Raw genomic sequence first — 26,310 nt, 5'->3', positions numbered from 1 at the left:
CCAACCAACCAAACAAAAAAGGCAGCTCATCCAAATAAGAGCTTGGTTTTCCTGAATTTGAAAAATGTGTGTTTGGACTTGCTAGATATCTGAAACAAAAAGTGCTATTTCAGTGCGAAGATAAACATATTTTAAAATTAAAGATTTCGACCTTATTATCCTCCCAGCAAACTTAACCTCCATCTGATCCCTGCAGACTCTGTTTCATCCACAGTGCTAGGAATTGTTGCAGCCCTCCATTGTTTCCTACCACTCATCTACCACATCTTTGGGCACTCACCCAGCCTGGCTTTAGTTTTCTTCTTTCTATGAATGCTAATTGAGAGGCTTTTTGCCTTACTGTTGATAAACCGGGCGGGGATTTCTCCAGTCTTCATGCCTGGGGTTCGAATATCACTTCATCTTGTCTTTCATATAGAGTTGATCTTCGATCCTACCTTGAGCTGGAGAAAAAGCTTGTTGAATCTGCTATACTTGTCTTTGCCCAGTTGCCCTCTGGCATCTGCATAATATTATCACAAGGTAAAAATAGGAGGAGATAGGGATCATGCTCATGGTCTCTAAGGACTCCAGAGTTGTGGCAATAATAGTGTAGACTAGTGAAGTAAAGGGTGAATAAAGCATAAAGGTTTGGGGTTTTTTTGGAGCCCTAACACTAATTTCCCCATTTTTTTTGAGAATAAAATGTGTTGGAATTGCTGCATCCTAAGGAACACTTATTGTTTTTAGTTTCTGTGCACCTAAGTTTCTCCAAATTTGAGAGACGTCACTAGCTCCCACAGCCATAACTGTTCTGAACAGATCAGTGTGACACTTCAAAAGCAAAGGCAATTGGACTTTGACACGTCTTCAGTGAAAATGCATGGGAAACATGCATCAAAATCCATAGATAGCTTTGAAAAATTCATCCCTTTCTCTTCATCTACTCCCATTTCAGCACAAAAAATAAGCATTTTTCAAGTCTGACCACCTCTAGCAAGTGCTCTGTCTTGGGCTGTACAGCTGCAGAGAAGAAAACTTGCAAGGTATGACTCTTTCAAACATGTGGCAGCTGAAAAGGAGATAATTGGGACAGGCAAATCCAAACAGTACTTTTGCAAATGGTATTTATATTTTTTTTTTGTGTGTGTGTCTATATTCTACTTTTCCACCTGCTTTCAAAGGGAAGCTGATAAAAAGGATTTGCTTGGCCTTTTTGCTGCTGTAGGGGAAAGGGTGCCATTTGTATGTGGTGCTACAAGACACATGCTGCAGGTGAAACTACCTCAGAGGGGGCAATCCTGCCCAGAGGGGGTAACTCCTGGGACTAAAGCACTTCTTTTTCTTTTTCTCCTCTGCGGGTTTGTTGTACTGTGGGAACGGGTCCTTTATGGCATGTAGGGGTGGGCAAGGGTTTATGGAGCAATGAACTCCAGCAGCAGCAGTGGCAATTGCATAGCGCTTCAGCCTTTTGTAATAGATTTTGTGTGTGTGTGAGATGAAAGTATGTCCGGGAGGGAAGGAGATATGAAACATTTGGCTTCTCTTTTTTTTTTTCTTTTTCCTACTTGGAAAGAGCCCGAGTTCCTTTATGCTTTTCAGGTTCAGGAATGAGTGAGAGCATGCGTCTGTGCCCATACAGTTGCTCAAGTGGGAAAAAACCACATTTGTGGTTCACACAGTGCTAAGCAGAAAGGCACATCCTGATCTCTAGCAAGCGAGGGGCAGGCTCACACGCGCACACACACACGCTCTCCGTGCACTCTGCATAATACATGCAAAGTGCTGCCCTTTAATGAATATAACCTATGGCAGCTGGGATGCAGCCGGCCAGACCTCGCCATTAATAAACTGGGAACATTCTTCTCCTTTTTAGTCCCTTCTGATGCCTGCCTTCTGGTTTGATCTCCCTTGAATGCTGTTCCCCCTCATTTGGGGCTCCAATTCTGAGAATTGGCCCATTGTCTGAGGTGGCAGAATGTTGGACCGATTTCAGAGCTTTTGTATTGTCTCCAGACTCCTGAATGAAGCTGTCATGTGTGTCTGTGGTTGGCTAGTAGGCTGTCCGGCTGCAAGCTGTGTCTTCTTTTGTTGTTTAGGCTTCACTAAACTGAGGGAAAAGGCTCATTTCAGGGTGATTTACAACCACCCAAACACCAGCTGTCTGTTGTCCTTCAGCTTGCCTCCACCTTGGATTCAGTTCTTGTTTGCCTTTGTTTCCCCTTGTTTCCCCATGTCGTGTTTTAAACCCAGCCGGTAACTCAGAACCATGCAGCCACTCGCTCACTCCCCACCTTTTTCCTCCCCCCGCTCCCAGACGGATGGGGAGGAGAATCGAAAGAATGTAACAACTCCCACGAGTTAAGAACAGTCCAGTAACTAAGGTACCATACAAAAACCACTACTACTACCACTAATAATACTAATGATAAGGTAAATAACAAGGGGAGAGAATACAATTGCTCATCACCCACTGACTTATACCCAGCCCGACCCGAGCACTGATCTGGGCCTTCCGAGTAACTCCCCCCAGTTTATATACTGGGCATGACGTGCTGTGGTATGGAATACCCCTTTGGCTAGTTTGGGTCAGGTGTCCTGTCTCTGCTTCCTCCCAGCTTCCCCTCCTCCCTGGCAGAGCATGAGACTGAGAAAGACCTTGGTCGGAGTAAACATTACTTAGCAAGAACTAAAAACATTGGTGTTATGAATATATCGGTGTTATCAGTGTTGTTCCCAGGCTGAAAGTCAAAAACACAGCACTGCACAAGCTACTGAGAAAGAGAAAAAAAGACTGCTACAGCTGAACCCAGGACACTATCCACCCCTTATTCCATACCATTTATGTCATGCTCAAATCCCATATTTGTCAACATACCATTGCTTTTGTCTCATACATATATATATATATATACACGCACCCGCCCACACACACAAAGAGAGAGAGATCATTCCTTAGTCCATGGACCAATCCCTATAAAGTTGCTGAATTCATCCAGTCCATGATGTCAGGCTCCATGTCTTGTAACAGTGTTTCAGGGCAGGAGGGACGGTGTGTAGTGTTGGGTTGTTGTCTGCTGATGACACCACCGAACTCGTGCTGGTCACTGCTGAGCTCACCTGGTTTCATCAAAGTTCATTCTTTGTTGGGGTGATGATCAGAGGGAAGTCAGGGTCAGTTGCTGGTGACCTGAAGATGTCTAGCTGGTGGGCTATAAAAGTGTTATAGAGCAGGCAACAGCATACAATTGAGTTCATTGGCTGTTTCCCCTCAAAATTAAATCCCCTTGAGGTGCACATCGGACTTCCCCATCTTCCCGCATTACCCACCAAGTATATCCAGGTCCCTGAGCAAAAGCAACCCCACGAGTGGGTTTGCCTTTACCTGAAGCAGGAATAACCCAGACTGTCTTCCCCAACAAATTCTTTATGTGCACCACAGGAACTTTATCCCCCTCTACAGTACGTAAAAGTTCTGATTGGGCTGGGCCAGCCCTGTTGGCAGATCCCCTAGTGTTGACCAACCAGGTGGCTTTTGGTAAATGTGTATCCCAGTGTTTGAAAGTCCCACCTCCCATTGCTCTCAGTGTAGTTTTTAACAGCCCATTGTACTGTACTCTCTGGGATGCCGTGTTGCCACAAGACTTCTTTCTCAAGGCCCAGGATAGTGTTCCGGGCAGTGGCGTGGGGCACAGCGTATGTTTCCAGCCATCCGGTGGTTGCTTCCACCATGGTAAGCACATAGCGCTTGCCTTGGCGGGTCGGCGGGAGTGGGATATAGTCGACCTGCCAGGCCTCCCCATAATTGTACTTCAGCCATTGTCCTCCATACCAGAGAGGCTTTAACCTCTTGGCTTGCTTAATTGCAGCACATGTTTCACATTTGTGAATAACCTGGGCAATAGCGTCCGTTGTTAAGTCCACCCCTCGATCACGAGCCCATCTATATGTTGCATCTCTGCCTTGATGGCCTGAGGTGTCATGGGCCCACCGGGCTAAAAATAATTCACCCTTATGTTGCCAATCTAAAAGTCCATCTGAGCCACTTCATTCTTAGGAGCTTTATCCACTTGCTGGTTGTTCTGATGTTCCTCAGTGGCCTGACTCTTGGGTACATGAGCATCTACGTGGCGTACCTTCACCACCATGTTCTGCACCCAGGCAGCGATATCTTGCCACATGCAGCAGCCCAAATGGGTTTACTTCTGCGTTGCCATTTGCTCTGCTTCCATTGCTGCAACCACCCCCACAGGGCATTTGCCACCATCCATGAGTCAGTCTAGAGATAAAGTACTGGCCATTTTTCTCGTTCAGCAATGTCCAAGGCCAGCTGGATGGCTTTCACCTCTGCAAACTGACTCGATTCACCCTCTCCTTCAGCAGTTTCTGCAACTTGTCCCAGGGGACTCCACACAGCTGCCTTCCATCTCCGATGCTTTCCCACAATATGGCAGGACCCATCAGTAAACAAGGCATATTGCTTTTCACTCTCTGACAGTCCATTATATGGTGGGGACTCTTCAGCATGCATCACTTCCTCCTCTGGTGACATTCGAAAATCTTTGCCCTCTGGCCAGTCCATGATGACTTCTAGAATTCCTGGACGACTGGGATTTCCTATTCGAGCTCGTTGTGTAATTAGTGCGGCCCACTTACTCCATGTAGCATCAGTTGCATGATGTGTAGAGGAGACCCTGCCTTTGAACATCCAGCCCAGCACAGGCAACTGGGGTGCCAGGAGGAGCTGTGCTTCAGTGCCAATCACTTCTGAGGCAGCTCGAACCCCTTCATAGGCTGCCAGTATCTCTTTTTCAGTGGGAGTACAGCTGGCCTCAGATCCTCTCTATCCCCAGGTCCAAAAGCCAAGGGGTCGACCTTGAGTCTCCCCTGGAGCTTTCTGCCAGAGGCTCCAGGTAGGACCATTCTCCCCGGCTGCAGTATAGAGCACATTTTTCACATCTTGCCCAGTCCAGATTGGTCCAAGGGCTACTGCACAAACTATCTCTCGTTTAATTTGTTCAAAGGCTTGTTGTTGCTCAGGGCCCCATTTGAAATCATTCTTCTTCCGGGTCACGTGGTAGAGAGGGCTTACAATCAGACTGTAATTTGGGATGTGCATTCTCCAGAACCCCACAACACCTAAGAAAGCTTGTGTTTCTTTCTTGTTAGTTGGTGGAGACATTGCTGTTATCTTGTTGATCACGTCTGTGGAGATCTGGCGACATCCATCTTGCCATTTTATTCCCAAAAATTGAATCTCCTGTGCAGATCCCTTGACCTTACTCCGTTTTATGGCAAAACCGGCCTTCAGCAGGATTTGGATTATGTTCCTCCCTTTCTCGAAAATTTCTTCCACTGTATCGCCCCACATGATGATGTCATCAATGTATTGCAGGTGTTCTGGAGCTTGCCCCTGTTCCAGTGCAGTCTGGATCAATCCATGGCAGATGGTAGGGCTGTGTTTCCACCCCTGGGGCAGTCGGTTCCAAGTGTACTGGATGCCCCTCCAAGTAAAAGCGAACTGTGGCCTGCATTCTGCTGCCAAAGGGATTGAGAAAAATGCATTGGCAATATCGGTTGTGGCATCCCACTTGGCTGCCTTTGACTCCAGTTCATATTGAAGTTCTAGCATGTCCGGTACGGCAGCACTCAATGGTGGTGTGACTTCATTCAGGCCACGATAGTCTACTGTTAATCTCCACTCTCCATTAGACTTTCGCACTGGCCATATGGGGCTATTAAAGGGTGAGCGGGTCCTGCTGATCACTCCTTGGCTCTCCAGTCTGCGGATCAGCTTATGGATGGGAATCAGGGAGTCTCGATTGGTTCAGTATTGCCGCCGGTGAATTGTTTTGACACGATTGGCACTTGTTGTTCTTCGACCTTCAGCAACCCCACAACAGAAGGATCCTCTGAGAGACCAGGCAGGCTGGACAGCTGCTTAATTTCCTCTGTCTCCAAGGCAGCTATACCAAAAGCCCATCGGTACCATTTTGGGTCTTTGAAGTACCCTCTCCTGAGATAGTCTATGCCAAGGATGCATGGAGCCCCTGGACCAGTCACAATGGGGTGCTTTTGCCACTTCCTCCCAGTCAGGCTGATTTCAGCCTCCAGTACAGTCAACTCTTGGGATCCTCCTCTCACTCCAGAAATATAAATGGGTTTCACCCTTTGAAAGTTTGATGGCATCAGGGTACACTGTGCACCAGTATCTACTAGAGCCTTATACTTCTGTGGGACTGATGTGCCAGGCCATCTGATCCACACAGTCCAGTAAACCCGATTGTCCCTCTCCTCCACCTGGCTGGAGGCAGGGCCCCTCTAATAGTGATCATAAGATTGTCCACTTCTGTCTTGTAGAAAGGGATTAGTATTCCTTATCACAGGAGCTGGAGTAAAATCAGCTCTTTCGCTCCATCTGGGAAACTGCTCACCAGAGACTGGAGCAGCAACTTTCATGGGAGGATCATCCTTGACCATTGTTCTCCTCTTCAGTTCACGCACCCATTGCTCCAGATCTGAGGTAAGTTGTCCATCCCATTTTCTCATGTCTTCTCCGTGATCCCGCAGGTAAAACCATAGGGTGGCCCGTGGCGTGTACCTCCTATATTTTCTTTCTCGAGCAGTAGGGCGCCTTCTGTTAATAGCTGAGACATGGGTTGGTACATGTGGGGAGCTGGATAGATCAGATAAATTCTCTCAATTGTTTGAACTCCTGGGACAGTTTTTCCACAGCTGAAATGATGGAAGGGGTGAGATTGTCTTCGAACTCTCGGAGTTCACGACTCACTTCATCCACTGCTGTTGGTGCTGTGTCGTTCCAGGTCATTGATGCCCATGAGTGGGCATATGATGATGGCGCACTCCATGAAAGTTTCTGCCACATGGGTCGTGTACATTCAACTTCATCTGGGTCTACGGATGCATTCCCGGCATCAGGCCTACGAGAGGTCATCTCTATAATGGCTGATTCCCTCAGGGACTGGATGCCTTTCTCTGTCATGGTCCAGTTGGCTGAGCTACTCATAACATCGTCCTTGTAGGGAAACCTTTCCTTCATAGCTGCCAAGAGCCGCCTCCAAAGGCTGAGGGCTCGCTTCTCTCTTGCAATCACTTTGCCAATTCCTCCTTCCCTAGCAAGTGATCCCAGCTGCTTGTCTTCTCTACCTTCTAGTTCGTGACCGTCGGCCCCATTGTCCCAGCATTGGAGCAACCAGGTGACAATGTCCTCCCCCGGAAGATGGGTGAAAATTTTTCACATATTCTACAGCTCGGTCAAGGTTTGGGGTCGAGAAGTCACCTCTTCTTCTTCTTCCTCTACCTCTGATTCATGTGGTAATAACTCTTGTTCAGATGCTGTCCCCTGTATTAAGTGCATTGGGTCTTCATCTTTCTTCACTGCAGAGGTTGTTCTCTGTGCCTCTCCTTTGCTTTTTCCCTTGCTTACAGGGGCAGCAGATATTGTCACACATTGGCCATTTGGTTTAGCTGCAGTGTCTATCACTGTGGTTGGAGTGGCTGCAGTGTCTGCCACTAGGGTTGGAGTGGTTGCAGAATCTGTTGTCGGGGTTGGTGTAGCTGCTGTGCTTGGGGGTTGAGTAACACCATCAGCTGCATTGTCTTTTGCTGTCAGAGTTTGAGTAACTGCTGTACTTGTTGCTCGAGTTGGTCTAGCTGCGGTGCTTGGCGTAGCTGCGTTGTCTGTTGTGGTCAGGGTTAGAGCAACTGCTGTGCTTGTCAGTGGGGTTGGTGTAGCTGCTGTGCGTGGAGTTGGAGTAGCTGTATTGTCTGTTGCTTTGCCATCAGATCCAGAGACATCTTTTTCTCTTTGAAGGTGCTGGATAGTGTTGAGCAGGGCTCTGTATGCATAGGCCAAGCCCCAGCACGTTGCAGCGAGTTGTCCCTCTCTGGTATAACCAGGACGACAGCACACCTTGTTTAAGTAAGTGTTTTACTAGTTTTTCTGGATGTTGCACTTGTTCAGTGGTGAAGTTCCAAAGCACTGGAGGGGCCCACTGGCCTAGATACTTGCCCATACTGTCCCACACACCCTGCCACTCATGACTGTCCAGACTCAGCGAAAATCTCTTCGTGATCCTCATATATCGTCATCTAACCCTAGACCAGACTTGAACCTGACCTTGCTTATCTTTCCAGATCAGATGAAATAGGGTGTTCCTACGATGGGATGGCCGTGGGTAAAACACACTCCATATGTGTGCCAACATGCTGATCCCCAGCACAATCAGCAGGCAGGTCTCAAGGGTATTCAAAGGCCATCCAAAACCTTCAGAACTCTCAAATGCTATTGTAAATAGCCTGGTGGGGGAGCGGGGGGTGTAAGGGAATGCCTCCTTCATAGGTTGACCCCCCGAGGAGAAAAAAAAAGATATGTAATTGCTAAAAAATTTCATTATATACCTCCCAAATTATAGAGGTGATGACCACTCTGGATATTTGGATGGATGGAGAAGGAGTCAGAGAAAGATGGCATAGCTTCCTTACACACTTGTCATTCCTGAGCAGGCACAATCACTGTGTTAATTGATATCATGCTCGAGAGCTCTTTTGGTGGTCTAAGACAGGAAAGGAAGAAAAGGGAAGAGGCTGTGAAGGGTTTCTCGGCTCACCTTCACAAAGCTCTTTCAGAAAAGTACTTCTCTGTGAAGACTCAGGCTGCTTCAGCAACTGAAATGCTGTTAAAAGCCTTGGAAAGGCCACACTGGAAACTGTGCTCTTCCCGAGGTTGCCATGGCCAAGGCTCAGCTGTACTTTCTGCACCTCACATTTTTGTCTGTTGATGAGGGACATTTTGAGGGTATTACAAGACTGGAGAGATGGAGAGAGTTTGAATAGCTAAAAGCCAGGGTCAGGTTTGGCCAGTGAGACCTTCCAGGGCCCAAGTGGAGATGGGTTATGCCAGCTACTTGGGGGCGAGGGTACTGCCAGTATTTTCGATGACTGCTGCTCAAAACCAAGGAAGGCTGAAGAACTGAGCAGGTCAGAGCCCAGCTGGACCTGCCAGTGGCTGCAAGGTGCATGGCGTGGTACTGCTAAGTCAAGCCCACCTCTTATGCTGATCTTTCCAGTCACAGACTTGGGAGAGTGGGAGGAAGATGGGATCCTCCAGTTAATCTCAGACAGCTCCTCCAGAGCACAGAGCCTGGCAGATCCACAGAGGTCTGTCGGTGCCATGTGTGTCATGTCTGACTCCTTTAAATAGGGCTGGCAGCTCCATGTAGAACCAGTCTAGGCAATATGGCAGCGCCAGGGCTCTCCGCAGCCTCTGATTTGTATGTACCCCCGGGCATACCCCTGGAGCCATTGGCATGAAGCAAGTTGTGACTGGCCCTCATTTGACTTCTGAGTGATACAGTTTGGTGTTTCTCAACCACAGGCTGTGAAAACTGGCAACTGATCAGCTCCTGTCACCCATGCAGCTGAGATAATTAAGCCTGTTACTATGACTATCATTATTTTTCTTCTGTTTCTACAAACTTTGACCAACTGCTGGAGCCAGTGGTGCAGGGAGGGTGAGGCCAGCAAGATTCCCTATAAGAGGTGAGAAAATGGGACATATGTGCTTCACTCTTCAGTGCTCACCAAGGAGCCTTCTTACTCTTTGTCTTGGGGAGGGGGATGTCTGATGACAGGTGGGAGCCAGCAGAAGGCAAAGCGAGCTCCTCCATTGGAAATCCTTGTGCCTACCTGTTTCTAAACCAGAGCATCACATCAAGAGCAGACAGCACAGGATCATTTAGTAGCAATACATCTGTGAGCTTTCAAGATCACTGTGCTCCTCCCCAATCCTGTTATTAAAAGGCCATGAAACATGGAAACATTAAGACCAGACATCTATAGTACCCAGTGAGATGAGGCTCCTGTCTTTGCAGTGTTGTCCTCTCCCTCCCCTGTAAGTATCAGGCACTGCTGGATGAAGGAGGGAGGGATATATTAGGAAGCAACAACCACAGCAGGCCCCAGCTAGGTGTTTTAATTTCTTAATGAACTCCTTGGGCACTATAAACTGTAAAATAACATACAGATAAACAACTCATTGACCCTTAGCACCTTGGAGGGCTCTGTTTCAGATTGCTGAATAAAAGCTCAATTTGCATATTCATGTTTAATGTAACACAAGGCATGTGCTGAGGAAAAGCGTGCTTTCTTCTAATCTGGTTCCAGACAAGCATCCAAATAGCAGCCCCTTTCCCTATCCCCACTGAACTGCTTGATGTGTGTGAGGAAACCCCTAAATGACAAGACCTCCATCTGTTCTTGAACGGAGTTGTGACAGGCTGCAAATGTTGTTCATATGCTTTTTTTTTTTCTTTTGTCTTTCAACTTAGCTACCTAATGTTAGACACCTATCCTCAAATTAAGTATCTGCTCATAATAAGCTTTCCTAAAATAAGGTGGAGGTAGTAGCTAATTCAGGTGAGGGGCATTAGGAGAGGCACATCTGCAGTTGGAAAAGGAGGTGGGATTATTCATCCAGTGCATTGCTTTCATTTGCTTTTTTAGGGAATGGAAGAGCCCCTGCATTCTTGTACCGTCACGGAAAAAGCTATCAAGTTTTGGGCTTGTATTCCCCTCTGCTCTTGATTTTCCATGTGATTATGGGCAACGTTGCAATTTCTCTCTGTTAAATAAAACTGGTGATACTTCCAGCCAGACAGGAGAACATGGCCATGGTTTGCCATGAGCTCAGGTTGCATGACAGCGTATCCTAGAAGCCAGAGAAGGGTCTAAAAATGGGAGCTGTTCCTCAGTTTGTGGTGTAAAAAGGGCTGGAGTATCTTTCAACATAATGACTTTGCAGTGGATGCTGTGACAAATTGACCATCAGCAAGTCATGTATGGATCTGGTTTCCTAAACACACATGTATGTTGCTGCTACAGGCACCCTAAGGCACCCTGGCTTTCCATCAGCTGCCTGTTAGGAAATGTGTGGGTCTCCCTTAGTTCCTTTGTGTTTCTAACTTGTCTCATGTACTGTGGGGTGTCTAGAAAGTCTCCTTTGGTTAGACAGACAAGTCTCTCCCTGTGCCTCAGTTTCCTGCTTTAAATTTTAGTTTAATCCCTTCTTTCTGGGGAATGTTTTTTGAGTTTAGGAGATTACAGACTAATTGTGGAAGGACTGTAGTAATGGGGCAAGAGCAAAATACATTTGATAGATGGGAGTCACGGGCAGAGGATGCCAGTTGGAAGTAGTCCCCTGAAAACCTGAAAGTTTGACAGGTTGCAATCAGCAGTCCAAACATTGGGCATTTTGGTTAGGTATCAGGTGTAGGTACAGCATTTTCAGTGTTTTGTTTTGTTTCTTCTCCAGTGTCTCTTTTGGAAAGCAGAGAAAAGAGAATTTTTATCTGACCTTGCTGGGACTTGTGAGATGCTGGGGTCACCAAGTAAGAGATCTCACCACACCTGGCAAGTTGCAGGCTCTCCTGAGGTGACCAGAAGTTTATCTGCCTGTTTTTAATTCCTGTCACCAAGGGTCATCTCTCTGCCGTGCCCTGACATTGAGCAATGGCTGCAATTCCTTTTAATTGTGCCCTTTCCCTTCCTCATCATTTAGGCCAGAGCACTTCCACTTGGTGAAACTCATTAACTGCTTTAGTGTTAAGGTCTCCTTTTCCATATAAATTCATCCAGCTGAAATCTCATGACTCTCCATCGCTGCACATGAGCAGATTCTCCCTCTGTTGCCCAGCAGATGCTGAGAGTGTTTATTTTTTTTAGCTGTGGACACCAAAAGTCTGAAAAAAGGCAATGACTGTATGTGTGTGTGTGTCTATGGGAAAGTAATTGTGATCAGTTTGTGGGGACCCAGTTGGCCATGTTACTGTTTGAGCTCAAGTATCATTTTGACCAAACCTAGAATCCCAGACCCTTTCTGCCATGGTGATTTATCAAGATGTCCAGGTCTGATAAGCTCCAAAGTGACTCATATAATCCCCAGAAAAGAACCAAATTAACACAAGGGACCTTGCTGCTCAGATCACACTCAATCTGATGGGTTGTCAATGAAAAGAAGGTGTTTGAGCTCAGATTATTTCCCAAACTGTTGTTTGTAGGCAAAAGGAGGGTGAGGGTACCCTGTTTCTTTGTAAATCTCCATTGGCCCCAGCATGTTATCGACGTTGCAGGGTCTGCACCAGTAGTGTTGGGTGAGGGTGGGCTGTTGAATTCCTGGCAAGGACTTGTCGGTGGTTATATGGACCAGTTGTCCTAATGAGAGCAAGTCACACCTGTAGACTTTATTTCACCAAATCTAGCTACACTAGAAGCAAATAAGCACTAACTCGGCAAGGGTGAACAGAAGTGCTGGTGTATAAGAAATCATACTCTCTGAGCATGATAGACTTGTTCCTGTTCATGTATGTGTATGAAAACATTGGTTTAAAATAACCTGTTCCTTTTCAGCTTGACTTGCCTGTATTCCCACTGTGTTTTTCCACACACCTTGCTTTCCTTCTGCCTCTATGTGATATCCCTGATGCTGTGATATTGGTCTTTGGGGAAGTCTTCTTGGCAGCTTGGGAGCTACCCCTCTGTGGAACAGTATCTGCCAGCAACACGAGATGAGTACATAGGCTTCCTTAATGTCCTTTCTTCCCCTGCTTCTGGTCATAAATACAAGCCTCTTGGTCTTCAGTGGTTCAGATTGTGCTGATGTTTTTCTTGCCTTATCTCTTATAGGGAAAAGTCATTGGAGATGCAAAACTGATTATGAGTTGTGGTTGCAGAAAAGGGAAAAATGCTCAAGTGAAAGACTTGGATCAGGTCAGTCAATATGTACCTTAACTGGTGGAAATGTAAGAATGTATTAACATCTGTTTGAACTGTGCTGTTGCATATCAGCATTCCTGGACACAAAGAAAGTCCTTGGCATGGCTGACAATGACATTAATGTTTTTGCATTTGTTATTTGTCAAAAAACCCTCAAGCAAGATCAGGGATTCATTGCACTAGGAGTTGTTAATGCCCTAGCCTGACTTATTCCCATCTGGTTTATTTATTCATTAATTCTGTTTCTTTATAAAAATCCACTCCAGGCAATGCCTTTCTTAAAGAATATTGCACTTCCTTGATGGCTAAATGCATGCAACCTTTGGTTTCATACTGTAGCTGCCTGGATGTGTGATAGTTACAGAGAAACATGCCATTCGTTGCATACTTTTGTTCTGAAGTGACACCATCACAAGAACATTCTTTATTGAGGTTCCTCATGATATATGTGTAAGAAGTTTTTCACAAACTGATGTCAAGGTTTCAATATTCATTACTTGGAATGAATGGCCCCTTATTCTAAAATTGGTCAAATTGACATCAGTGAGACCACTTCTAGGGTTCAGTAATTGTAAGTAAGGTGGACTGCACTCTGAATGACAGCTAGCTGGTGGTCACTTCCTACCTCCTACTATTTTGCACTTATTCAGACCAGTCAAGTTTGTCCCTGACAAAATTTTCAGTTATTATGGCCTTCCGGCTTTGAGGCTAAAGAGAAGTTTGAATCCAGAGATCATTCTTTCCAAGGATGAAACAAAATTTGATTTGAGCAGAAACATTTTATAAATATTGGGTCATCCAATGTTAAATGTGGTAGAGTGAAGCAGTTGATCTCAAATATCAAATACCTTTGCTTTCTCATGTACCTTGTGACCAGGTATAAACCTGAAGCAGATTCAGTGTCCATAAAGCTCCAGGAACTCCCAATAATTTACTGATGGGAAAAGAGATTAATTCTCAGGAGAAAAAATGTTTTTCATTTTCAACATGCATGTTCATCAACCCTAATTAATAATGGTGTCTCTGAGCCTCATTTTGTTGATGTCTGTTAATATCTATCTATCCTGCAGTGGGCTCTGTTGTGAGGAATGTTGGTCACACTTATAAATGCTTTGTAGTATTGAGTTTTTCTTTGTTTTTTTTCTTTAATCAGTATTTTCAAAATGACAAATTCATTGTCATGAGCTATACTATCAGTTCACCATTGAGACAAGGATTCATATTACTTTTCTTTAAAGAATAGCTTCCTGTTTTCTCAAATACAAGCTTAATTTTCTCATGTTGATGTTCTAACACATCAGGAGAAAATTGATTTAGAAATAAACGCTTTTATCAATTTTGGTTTTTTTGTATTTTGATGTACTCTGGTTGAATCACTCTTGATTTACAACAGGACTAGAGCAGCGTCAAACTGCTTGTGGTAGAGATTAATAATTAAATGGGAACATCTTGATTGCAGAGAGGTTTTACAAAAACTATCTCTAACAAACCCTGAGTGTTGGACCTAAAAATCATTGATCTTAATACTTTAATTATAGAGTAGGCAATAGTTTTTGGAGAAAAAAAAAATCCCATTCTCTTTTATGTTTTCTGGCACAGTGATAAATTATTCTTTGTGTTTGGTTACTTTCTGAAATCTAATTTTTGATGTCTAGTGATGTGTTGACCATCTCAGTAACTCTTTTTTGCTGTATCAGCATAAACCATTGGGCAAGTGTAAAGCTCATTTGTCATGCCCCTGAGAGGGTCTTGTCTGTAATTCAGGGGACAGGAGGTGGATGGGGAGGAAACTAGTACAGGAGGGTGGGTGGCAGTGTGGAATGTCTGTGAATGCAGGACCTCAGCTCAGCTTATGAATTATCCCCTGGGCCTTGTAGATAAACACAGACATCGTCTAGGAAAGGCAAACGCCGATGATTGTAGGCTAATCCTTCAGGACACTAATCGCCAGAAAAGCAAGGAAGCATTATTTTAGGAACAGCTTGTTTCACTTTGTGAAGGGGAAAAACTGCATTGGATTTAGTTTTGTTTGCAGAGCTTTACCCCCTCCTCCTGCACCCTGTCTCAGATTTTAAAGATTTGCCTTCATTACTGTTGTTGAGGGCTTTTTCTTTCTTTTTTATTGGTCTTGGTTTGTGTTTTCCTGTGATGCCTCTGTAAAGTTGTGTGAAAATGCAACTTAGTTTAAATTTTCATGAACGTATGCATAAATAGGTATGTGGCTTTTATACCATTAACTGTTTAAAGGTTTGGGACTAACCAGCTACTTTTTGGCTGATTTTTTTTTTTGTGAAAGGTGATGCTTTTATTATACTGTTGCTTATTATTTGAGGTGCGTTGTTGCATAAGAATAGCAATCCTGGATTAAGATTTCCTTGTGCTAAGTAGTATATTAACATAAAGCAGGAAAGATGGTTCCTGGGGAGTGATTTTGTTTGTGTATTTTCTGAGGAAAGCAAAATGTCATGATTAATAATGATTAATCTGATCCTTGCCAACATGAACTGGATTGACCATTCACTAAATAATTACTCTGCAGCATGGATACCATTTCCAGAGAGGGCATACATTTGTCATATTGAAACAAAAACCAGACATAGAGAAGGACAGGACGACCTGACTTCTCAGTAACACTTCAGCTCACAGGAGCCACCAGAAAAATTAAGCAAAGAGCAAAAAAAAAAAAATCAAAGGATAAGATCAGTTAAACATTCATGAACTGCCTACCTTTTGGGGGAAGCAACAGAAAACAAATAAAACTCAAACCTGAGAAGGCAGAACTGCATGTGCTGAGATTATGGAGCGCTCTGCTACTTCTGGTTCTCAAGCTTATGCATACCTCTTATTAGAGGTCCACCCACACATTTTTTATTTGCATGTTATTTGTCCGCCCACACATTTTTTATTATTAGTGGTACTAGTAGTAGTATTGTATTATACTTTAGTTATTGGACCGTTCTTATCTCAACCTGTGGGATTTACATTCTTTCGATTCTCCTCCCCATCCCTCCGGGAGTGGGGGAGAAGAAGGGGGGGGAGCGAGCAAGCAGCTGCGTGGTTCTGAGTTACCGGCTGGGCTTAAATCACTCCAGAGAGGTGCTCCAGCCCTCTGATCATTTTTGTGGCCCTCCTCTGGACCCTCTCCAACAGGTCCATGTCTTTCCTGTACTGAGGACTCCAGAGCTGGACACACTACTCTAGGTGGGGTCTCACCAGAGCAGAATCACCTCCCTTGACCTGCTGGCCACACTTATTTGGATGCAGCCCAAGATATGATGGGCCTTCTGGGCTGCAAGTGCACATTGCCGGCTCATATCCAATCTTTCATCAACCACTACCCCCAAGTCCCTCTCCTCAGGGGTACTCTCAATCCCTTCATTCCCCAGCCTATATTGATACTGGGGGTTGCCCCGACCCAGGTGCAGGACCCTACACTTAGCCCCATTGAACTTCATGAGGTTCACATGGGCCTACATCTTGAGCCTGTCCAAGTCCTGCTGGATAGCTTCCCATCCCTCAAGCATGTCAAATGCACCACTCAGCTTCATGTCATATGCAAACTTGCTGATGACGCACTCAATCCCACTATGTCATTGATGAAGATATTAAACAGTACTGGTCTCCCAATATAGACCTGTCCTGGGTTCAGCAGCAGCAGTCATTTTTTCTCCTTCTTAGTAGCTGGCGCAGTGCTGTGTTTTTGACTTTCAGCCTGGGAACCACGCTGATAACACCGATGTTTTTAGTTGTTGCTAAGTAATGTTTACTCTGATCAAGGACTTTCTCAGTCTCATGCTCTGCCAGGGAGGAGGGGAAGCCAGGAGGAAGCAGAGACAGGACACCTGACCCAAACTGGCCAGAGGGGTATTCCATACAACAGCACATCATGCCCAGTATATAAACTGGGGGGAGTTACGCCAGAAGGCCCAGATCACTGCTCGGGTCAGGCCGGGTATCAGTCCGCGGGTGGTGAGCAATTGTATTCTCTCCCCTTGTTATTCCCCTTATCATAGTTAGTATTATTAGTGGTAGCAGTAGTGGTTTTGTATTATACCTTAGTTACTGAACTGTTCTTATCTCAACCCATGGGAGTTACATTCTTTTGATTCTCCTCCCCATCCCTCCGGGAACGGGGGGAGGAAGTACGGAGGGGAGTGAGCAAGTGGCTGCGTGGTTCTGATTTATCGGCTGGGTTTAAACCACAACAGGACCCCTGAGGGATGCCACTTGTCATTGGTGTCCATCCAGACATTGAGCCATTGACCACTACCCTCTGGATTTGACCATCCAGCCAGTTCCTAATCCACCAAACAGTCTACCCATCAAATCCATATCTCTCCAATTTAGAGAGAAGGATGTTAGGGGGGACTGTGTCAAAGGCTTTACAGAAGTCCAGATAGACAACATCCGCAGCCCTCCCTTTGTCCGCTGATGTAGTAACTCCATCGTAGAAGGCCACTAGGTTGGTCAAGCAGGACTTGCCCTTGGTGAAGCTGTGCTGGCTGTCTTGAATCACTTCCCTGTCCTTCATGTGCTTTAGCATGGCTCCTAGGAGGATCTGTTCCATGATCTTCCCAGGCACAGAGGTGAAGCTAACAGGTCAGTAGTTCCCAGGGTCCTCCTTTCTACCCTTTTAAAAAATGGGAGTGATATTGCCCTTTTTCCGGTCACCAGGGACCTCACCTGACCACCATGACTTCTCAAATATCATGGAGAGTGGCTTAGCAACTACATCAGCCAATTCCCTCAGGACTCTGGGATGGATCTCATCAGGTCCCATAGATTTGTGTATGTTCAGGTTCCTCAAATGGTCACAAACCTGATCTTCACTTACAGTGGGAGGAACTTTGTTCCCCCAGTCCCTGCCTTGCAGTTCACACACTTGAGAGGTGTGGGGAGAGATCCTGCCAGTGAAGACTGAGGCAAAAATGGTGTTGAGTACCTCAGCCTTCTCCTTGTCCGTTGTTACCAGTTGTCCAGTCTTGCTCATCAAGAGGGGCACACTTTCTTTGACCTTCCTCTTCTGGTTGACATACCCATAGAAGCCCTTCATGTTATTCTTTGCATCCCTTGCCAAGTTCAGCTCCAGCTGCACCTTGGTCTTCCTAACCCCATCTCTGCACAAGCAGGCAGTGTCTCTATACTCTTCCCAGGATACCTGTCCCTATTTCCACTGCCTGTGCATTTCCTTCTTGCCCTTTAGTTTGACCAGCAGGTCTCGACTCAGCCATGCCAGCCTCTTGCCTTCCTTACCCGATTTCTTACACCTGGGGATTGTGAGCTCTTGTGCTTTATGGAAAGCATCCTTAAAGATCTGCCAGCTCTGTTCTGCTCCCTTGTCACTGAGGGCAGTTTCCCAGGGGGTCCTATTGACTAACTCCTTGAAGAGATGGAAGTTGGCTTTCCTAAAATTCAGGGTCCTGACTATATGCTTTGCCTGTCCCACCTCCCTCAGGACTGTGAACTCCACAAGTGCATGATCACTGTAGCCCAGGCTGCCTCCAATTTAGACGTCACTGATTAGCTCGCTTGCATTGGTGACCATCAGGTCCAGTATTGCATTCCCCCTGGTAGGGCTGTCTATTACCTGGCTTAATAAGTTTTCCTCGATGCACTCCAGGAGTCTCTTGGATTGCCCACAGCTTGCTGTGTCAGAAAAACTTTTTTTTTTTTTTTTTTTTAAGCTCGAAATCTCTTACTCTCAATGGGATCTGATTGGAGACAAGAGGTATTTGACCGAGGGACTCATCAGCTGTCTTTTCTCTGGACCTCCCAATTTCATACAGCAGTTGTACTTTGGTAATTGCTGAATCTAGTGCTAAGCATGTGTTCTGGTGGCTGGGAATTTTTTTTTTTTGTTTGGTTTGTTTTCATTCATCTGTTGGTTGGAATTGAAGCAGTAGCATTTATGAAATGGAAGTTGGGTGGATAAATCCCCACTCTTTGGACTTGTGTAATTTTTGGAGGCATGATGTTACGAAATAAACTTCCTAAACGTAAGCTTCCAAACAAAAGAGATTGAGGTTATGGGTGTCCTTTACAAGTTCAGCTGTAATAGGTTTGTGTTGCAGTGGGTTACACTTCCCTACATACGGTGCCATTGATAAGATGACATTTCTAATGACCTTTTATAATCACCTATTTCCTTTTCTCACTCATTTTATGAATAGTCTTGTACTCACTTCGAGAGTTTCCCACCTTGTGGTCTCCTCTTGCAGTTCATATTAATTTCAAAATGGGTTGGGCTTCCTGTAAAGTGTAGCATAGTGTAAACTGAAGTTCAATAGAGCCTTTCCTTTCTAACAGGAAGGGGGGGGGCAAAAAGCTCATAGTGCCTTTTTTTTTCAGGAAAGACTTCAGATCAGAAATGGCAGTCAGCAAATAGCCTTTTTTAAATTTTTTTAATTTATTTTGAGGCAGTTCTGAATGTGTGCTTTAACACTGGGCCCTGCCCCTGTAACATCAAGTGATGTAAAACTTAGGGCTCTGACCTTTTCCAGTGAGTGATGATCCCGTGGCACTTTCCCTCCTGAGTTGGAGCATGCAAGTCCTGGTGATGATGTTTTGTCTAGGCTCTCATTCGGGATATGTATTCTGCCAGCTTGACTTGTGTTCCACCTTCAAGGTGGGTTCATTTTGGTGGTGGATGAAGGGAAGCTGTATGATTTTGAAAAGCAATTTGAGAGCCCTCTGAATGAAAAGTGCTTCACACGTGAAAAAATTAGTGTTATCAAATTGTCATCGTCAGCCTCAAATCCTGAATTTGAAAGGGTCATTTGTACTTCTCAAAGGCAAACAGGCAGCAGCATGCTAAGAGAGAACCAAAGCAGCTGAAGAAAATGCTGTCTCACATCATTTCAGGTTCTGCAATCCCAGGGAGCACTAATAACTGTTTTGTTGTTTTCACCGATCTCTCTACACAGGCAGAGAGTGAAAGTCGGGAGAAGCTGCACTGCTGAACCGCTCCAAGCGGTCCCATGCCCTCCATGTTAGCAGCTTACCTGCTGCAAGGGGCCTCAACCAGGACAGGGAAAACATGCAGATAAATGCGGAAAAGGTATAGGTGAACATTTGGACTTGTCCATTTGATTATGCTATAGTAAGGACCATCTTTCCCCATCGCTCTCTGGCATTCTGGCTGCATTTGCTGCCTTTCCACTCTGTCTTTTTCCCATTTCCTCTTAGTATATGCCAGTGTGTGAAGACACTATGGCAGAGTCAGTATCAGTCAGCTACCTTTCAGATGACAGATGCCATGTGAATCCAGATCCCATCTACTCTGAGGTTCATGCAAATTGAATGGCCTGCTCAGAGCTGCTGAGAGCTGGGAGGTGCAAGGAAAGTGCAAAGGCTTTGTGGAGAGTGGCAGATGGAGAGAAAGACCCGCTTGTTGGTTAGAGTGTTGTGCTTGCAACTCTGTGGAGCACTTCGTGCTTATCTCAGCATGGGTGCAAAATGCTACCCAAGAAGAATGGTAGCAATTTGCATCCTCCTTTTACTCACATTGTACCAGAGTCGATGTCAAGACAAGATGAAATTCAGGTCCTAAATTTCAGCAGGTCATCTGTCTGGAATTGTACCCAGTATGGTTGCTCTGGATTCAGCAAATATTCAGTCATGACATTGGTTATTGATGGTAAATGTATTCAGTTGAATTTTCCAGCAGCTCAGGCAATCACTCTTCCTGATTTTCTTGTGAGAGCCTGTTCTACTGTTGGGTTGACCATGCTGATAAGAACATTTTTGCGTTGCTCCATCTAAACAGCCTTTTGATCCTTATATACTTTTACTCTTTGTTATATCCCACTTTGCAAGTTTCTTGTTCATGCATATGAGTGTGGTTTGGTGAAAGACAACAGCAGCCTAAGATACATGTGTACCTTGGGTTTAAAGTTTCCTCATATAGGTCAAAATCAGTTTTGAAAAAAATTGCCTCCTGGAAACCATTCTGAAAGCTCTGTAAAATATAACTGTAACCAAAGTGGTCTTTGTAGAAGAAAGAAATCCCTTGTGCAGTGGAGAGATCATTCAAGCTACCGAGTCAGCTCACCTTTCAGAGATGCTGGTTCAGTCCCTCAGTCTGCCACAGGTTTCCTACACAACCAGACATGTGATTTAATTCCAGCAAGACCTCAGCTCTCTTTATAAAGCAGTGAAAGCAGCATGGATATCCTTCATGTTGAAGACTGGGGAGTACTTGGATATTAGCATGGTGTGGGCTTTGCCTGAGGTAGGTTAACACAGGCTTGAGATATAGCATGGCTTCTACTAGCATCCTGACAGAGGGATGTTTTATTCTTTTTTTTTTTTAATGTCATACCTTAAAAAGAACCAGGCAAAAATCTGATCTAAAGTAGGAAAAAAATACAGTGTCAGGAACAGAGGCTCTGTGTTGAACCATGGCTATCTTCATAAGGAAGTCAATTGAAATATCTCAGCATCCTCCCTAGAGGTCAGTGGTTGTACTTAGAAAACAAGAGAATGATTCTTGATGAATAACAGCCTACAAAAGCTTTTATATTCTCTTTTTATTATGATCAAATCATGCTGAAGAGGCTGCAAGGTGAAGAAACTCTCAAGCTTCATTTTTGAGAAGCTGCTAGGATAAAGACAGGGTATTTCAAAATCAATACTGAAGCTGAACCCAGGACACTTGTATTACAAAGAGCAAATGGGAGAGTCATTATAAGCTGCTTTACTTCTCATCTCTGATTCCCCATATTCATAATTTAAGCCCTGTAATTTGGATTTTTCCTCTGTGGCCTGCAGTGACACCAGGAAAAGTCTGTTTTAATTCTGTGGCAAAAAATTAACAACTCTGCAGGATCGGATCATATCCCCACAGAGGTTTAGGGCTTAAATGTTTCATGGGCACCAGATTTTGCTGTCTTCTCCCCCTCCCATTTGTCCCCCTCCTCCCTCTGCTGTTATACATCAATCATCCTCTTTCCTAGAGGGTAGGTTACAAACAGTGTAATCACAGAGAAAAGGATACTGAAACAGCCAATCCTGCACATGACTATTGCTCTATCCTTGGAGATGTCATCACTAAATCAAATCTAACAATAGGCTTTTGCTGATGGGATTGTTTCAGCTAGACTGGAGAAAGCAATAGGGGCGGTAATCTAAGAACCCAGCTTTGCCACTGTTGGGTGATCTGTTGTATCTCCATCTGCTTCTCTTATTTTAAGTGGCTTCTAAACTTCTCTTTATTACTTCTTGGTTTGTCTTATCTTGGCACTTACTTGAAATTTAACTGGTCAGATCTGGGACAGCAAATATTGAGAATGTTTCTGTTATGAAGGATGCCAATATGAATGTCTTTATGGGAAGAATAACCCATCAGGAGACTGTCTTTTTCTTTTTCAACTTCAAGGAATTGAGAAATCTCTTTGCTCTGACTGAAATCTCTTTTCTGACTGAGCAACTGATGTTATCTACCTGGATTTGTGCAAGGCATTTGACACTGTCCTGCACGGCATCCATGTCTCTAAATTGGAGAGGCATGGATTTGATGGATGGACCACTCGGTGGATAAGGAATTGGCTGGATGGTCTCCGCTCAGAGAGCTGCGGTCAATGGCTCGATGTCCAAGTGGAGGCCAGTGACAAGTGGCATTCCTCAGGGGTCGGTATTGGGACCGACGCTGTTCAACATCTTTATCAGTAACATGGACAGTGGGATTGAGTGCACCCTCAGCAAGTTTGCTGATGACACCAAGCTGTGTGGTGCAGTCGACATGCTGGAGGGAAGGGATGCCATCCAGAGGGACCTTGACAGGCTCGAGAGGTGGGCCAGCACAAACCTCATGAATTTCAACAAGGCCAAGTGCAAGGTCCTACACCTGGGTTGGGGCAGTCCCAAGCACAACTACAGGCTGGGAGGAGATGAGAAGCTCAACATGAACTGGCAGTGTTCGCTTGCAGCCCAGAAAGCCAACTGAATCCTGGGCTGCACCAAAAGGAGCACAGCCAGCAGGTTGAGGGAGGTGATTCTATTCTTCTACTCCACTCTCGTGAGACCTCACCTGAGTACTATGTTCAGCTCTGGGGCCCTCAACACAAAAGGGACATGGACCTGCTCGAGTGAGTCCAGAGGAGGGCCATGAACATGATTTGAGGGCTGGAGCACCTCTCCTATGAAGACAGGCTGAGAGAGTTGGGCTTGTTCAGCCTGGAGAAGGTTCCACGGAGACCTTAGAGCAGCCTTCCAATACATAAAGGAGGCCTACAAGAAATTTGGAGAGGGACTTTTTACAAGGGCATGTAGGGACAGGACAAGGGGGAATGGTTTTAAACTGAAAGAGGGGAGATTTACATTAAACATTAGGAAGAAATTATTTACTGTGAGGGTGGTGAGATACTGGAACAGGTTGCACAGAGAAGCTGTGGCTGCCTCATCCCTGGAAGTGTTTAAGGCCAGGTTGGATGGGGCTTTGAGCAACCTTGTCTAGTGGAAGGTGTCTTTGCCATGGGCAGGGACAATTTGATTTGAGGGAACCACAAAAGGGTCTTTCAGTTTTCATGCTGGATTCTGAAATGCTAGAAAATACTGGACTTGCATTTTAAAGATTTTATCTTCAGCAGCAAGACTGACAAATTATCTCTTGAGGCAGGCAGTAGGACTGTAGGTGCAATAAATTGAAAATTCATGGGAATCCCATTACATTTGTGAGAATTAGCTGTAATGTATATTATTTCTAAACAAAGTCCCTGCCTGCTGAGCAGGCGCCACCTCTGCCAAGAGTGATGGAGCGGTCTCAAGCAAGGTGCTGACAAGACTTTCTTGATCTCCTTGTGACCCCTGTTGCAGGAGGTGAGTTGGCAAGAGGAATTAGCAGGGACTGGGGGGAGATGGTTTGTTTGTTTCTTCTTGCTTGGAAAATGTGCGTGGCTGTCAGGGCCAATGTGATTTTGTGACACTTGACTCTCCATCACTGCTCCTTGTGGGCTATATGCTCATCTATTTTCCAGAGGATGCTGGCATCGTGAGAGACAGCCTCTTCATAGAAAGTCAGCTGAACATTGCTGCACAGACATTTGGAGAACTTGACTCTCCTCCCCCCCACCCCCGAAGAACCCTTTGCCCTTATTTCCTTTTTTTTTTCTTTTCTGAAGGCCGAGAAATGCCGAGCAACTGCAGGCTGATCTCGTTAAACATTAATGCTTAACTAGAAAAGCACGAGCTATTACAGATGTGCCACTCAGTGTCATTTGCATCCAAATGTAAAATAATTCAGGGGCTGAGCTGCTGGTGCTTGTGTTTCCAGAGGCTGCGAGAAGGGACCAGTAGTGCACATCCCTTTTCCAGAGCTGTCTGGGAACACCTTGACCACAGTTGGGTTTCCATGCTCCTCTGATTACCTTTAGCCCTTTCTTGGGGAGCAACCCTCTCTCAGGCAGATAGATGGGCAAGTCCTTGTGCACACACTGCTTTTTCAGCCTTTTTCAATGACTTTTTTTGGTGGTTAGGTCCAAAAACCAGCATAGGTCTGCTCCTTACCCTCTCTTTAACCACAAGCAAATGGCTAAAGCAGATGTTTTCAAACATGAAAGTTTCAATGCAGTAATCAAAATTAGTAGTTGTCTTGATTATTACTAAGTGATGGATATTTTAGGCAACCCCATTGGAAAATACTGATGTTATCACCACTTTGCTTCAGGTTACTCTTGGAGGAACTTGTTAGGACAGCTCTTTGTACCGCAAGGCTTGACTGTTACTAGGAAAAATATCTCAACTACCTCATGAGAAACTTTCAGAGTGTTTATTTGTTCATTAACCAGCTGGAAATTCTGCTGATGAAAGTGGATCAAGCCCTGCTCCTACTCTTTACACATATGCCGTTATAGCCTGGCTTTGCATGAGCAGTTGCTGGCAGCACTTCTACCCTTTCATTTGCATGGGCAAGGGTGGGATTTTGTATGCACCATCTTAATAACTGTCTACATGCAAATAAAGCACAGAGTTTTGCTTAAGTTTTTATGCTCCACTGTCCATTACATCATATTGTATCTGTCCGGTTACCCGGCATAGCCAGAGTATAGGATACATTTCAGGATCTATAGTAGACATATCAGCCTTGTAACTTTTTGCCTCTACCTTCTCTCCAGTATAATAATAAAGACACAGCAGCCAGTATTTTTCTTTACCATCCAGCTGTTTGCATTATGTAATTCGATTGCAATTGATAATTCATTAATCATTTCCTATCATGGTTAATATTTACCCAGCTTACTACTGTGCAGCAAGGGTGATGGGAGGGGCAGAAGCAGGAAGGCAAAAGATACAGTCAGGGAAGCACAAAATGTATAGGAATACCAAGTCTTCAGAAAGAGGCTATTTTTTTTTTTCTTTTTCTTTTCCTTTTTTGGTCTGTGGTGCTGCCACCAGCAGTTCTGTAGGGCTTGTCTTGATTTTCTTAAGCCAAATGCTCCTTGCTTGTCATTGTGGCATCCTCAGCACTATGGAAAAAGTTTTTTCTGGACCTCCAAGCACTGCCTTTTTCTGCCTGAGGAAGCAAATGCAAAAGGGTTATGGCTGCCCTATTGGGATTTTGTTGTTGTTGTTGGGGATTTTTTCATTCTCCTAGCATGATGCTTCCTCAGACTGCTTAAAAGCCACCGTGCTTGATTTCCCCTCTAATGGCTTTAAGACTGGAACTGGAGCTGCCTCTGCTGCCTGGTCCTTCTTCTGCCTGTGCCTTCAGACATTATGTCACAGCTCCCAGGACTGCTTGCTGACTCCAGCTGGCCTCCCTGAGGGACAGAAACCAGGTTCCCTTCCCTGTGGCAGCAGCAGTGCCTACGTTTAAGAAGTTGCAGTGCTGAGCCATGACTGCATTTGTTCTGCTACATTAGAACAGAAGCAAGAGCTTAATTTAATTTGCTGGCCTGTATACTGACACCTGAGGGCCACTAATTCACTGTCATGTATTCTCAGTGAAACCAAGGTCTTTAGCGTTCAGATTTGATTTTTTTTTTTTTTTTTTAAGAGCAGAGCCTTGCAAGGCAAATGCTCTTTTTCTAGGACTGGAGAAAAACATCTTGCAAGGATCATGGTAGGTCAGGATGACTCACTTTTTCCAGTGTCCACAAGGGATGGAAGAGCACACATTTTTTTTTCTTTGAAATATATAAATTGATCCCTGTTCTTTCATTTTATGGTTAGCAACATCAATAAAAAAAGTTGATTCACAGTGACACATGATTAGACATAAAACATTTATTCACCACAGGCTGTATTTGGACATAATTCAAAGGCTTTTTGCCTATTAGATATTCCTTCACAAGTGATAGGATCCAGTCCTGTAGTAGCATTTGCTCTGCAGTAACTTCCAAGAATCAAACCTTTCCTATGTTGTTTGTGCATGAAGACCCATTAGACTAAATTAATCCCTAGGGTAAATGTACAGACTTCAACAGAATGTTATCAGGGATAAATTAGGCCTATTGATTTTTAATGAGGTTCTTACATGAATAAAGAAAATAGAGTTTCTCTTCTGCTCTGGTCTATTGTTCTTCTACTGCAAGCACCACCATA

General features: G+C 44.8%; 1 protein-coding gene across 1 annotated transcript in view; it reads left to right on the top strand.

Moving 5' to 3' along the window:
* LOC115618976 (SET-binding protein-like) overlaps positions 1-26,310 on the top strand; it is a 280,242-nt gene that overhangs the window by 35,766 nt on the left and 218,166 nt on the right. The window contains exon 2 of the mRNA XM_030510989.1: positions 12,682-12,765. Within this exon, the coding sequence (XP_030366849.1) occupies positions 12,682-12,765 (84 nt within the window). The remainder of the gene's footprint in view (positions 1-12,681; positions 12,766-26,310) is intronic.

The sequence above is a fragment of the Strigops habroptila genome, chromosome W (assembly GCF_004027225.2).
Source record: "Strigops habroptila isolate Jane chromosome W, bStrHab1.2.pri, whole genome shotgun sequence".
Lineage (NCBI taxonomy): Eukaryota > Metazoa > Chordata > Aves > Psittaciformes > Psittacidae > Strigops > Strigops habroptila.
The sequence above is the reverse complement of the archived record's forward strand: the minus strand, read 5'-3'. Positions and strand labels throughout refer to the sequence as shown.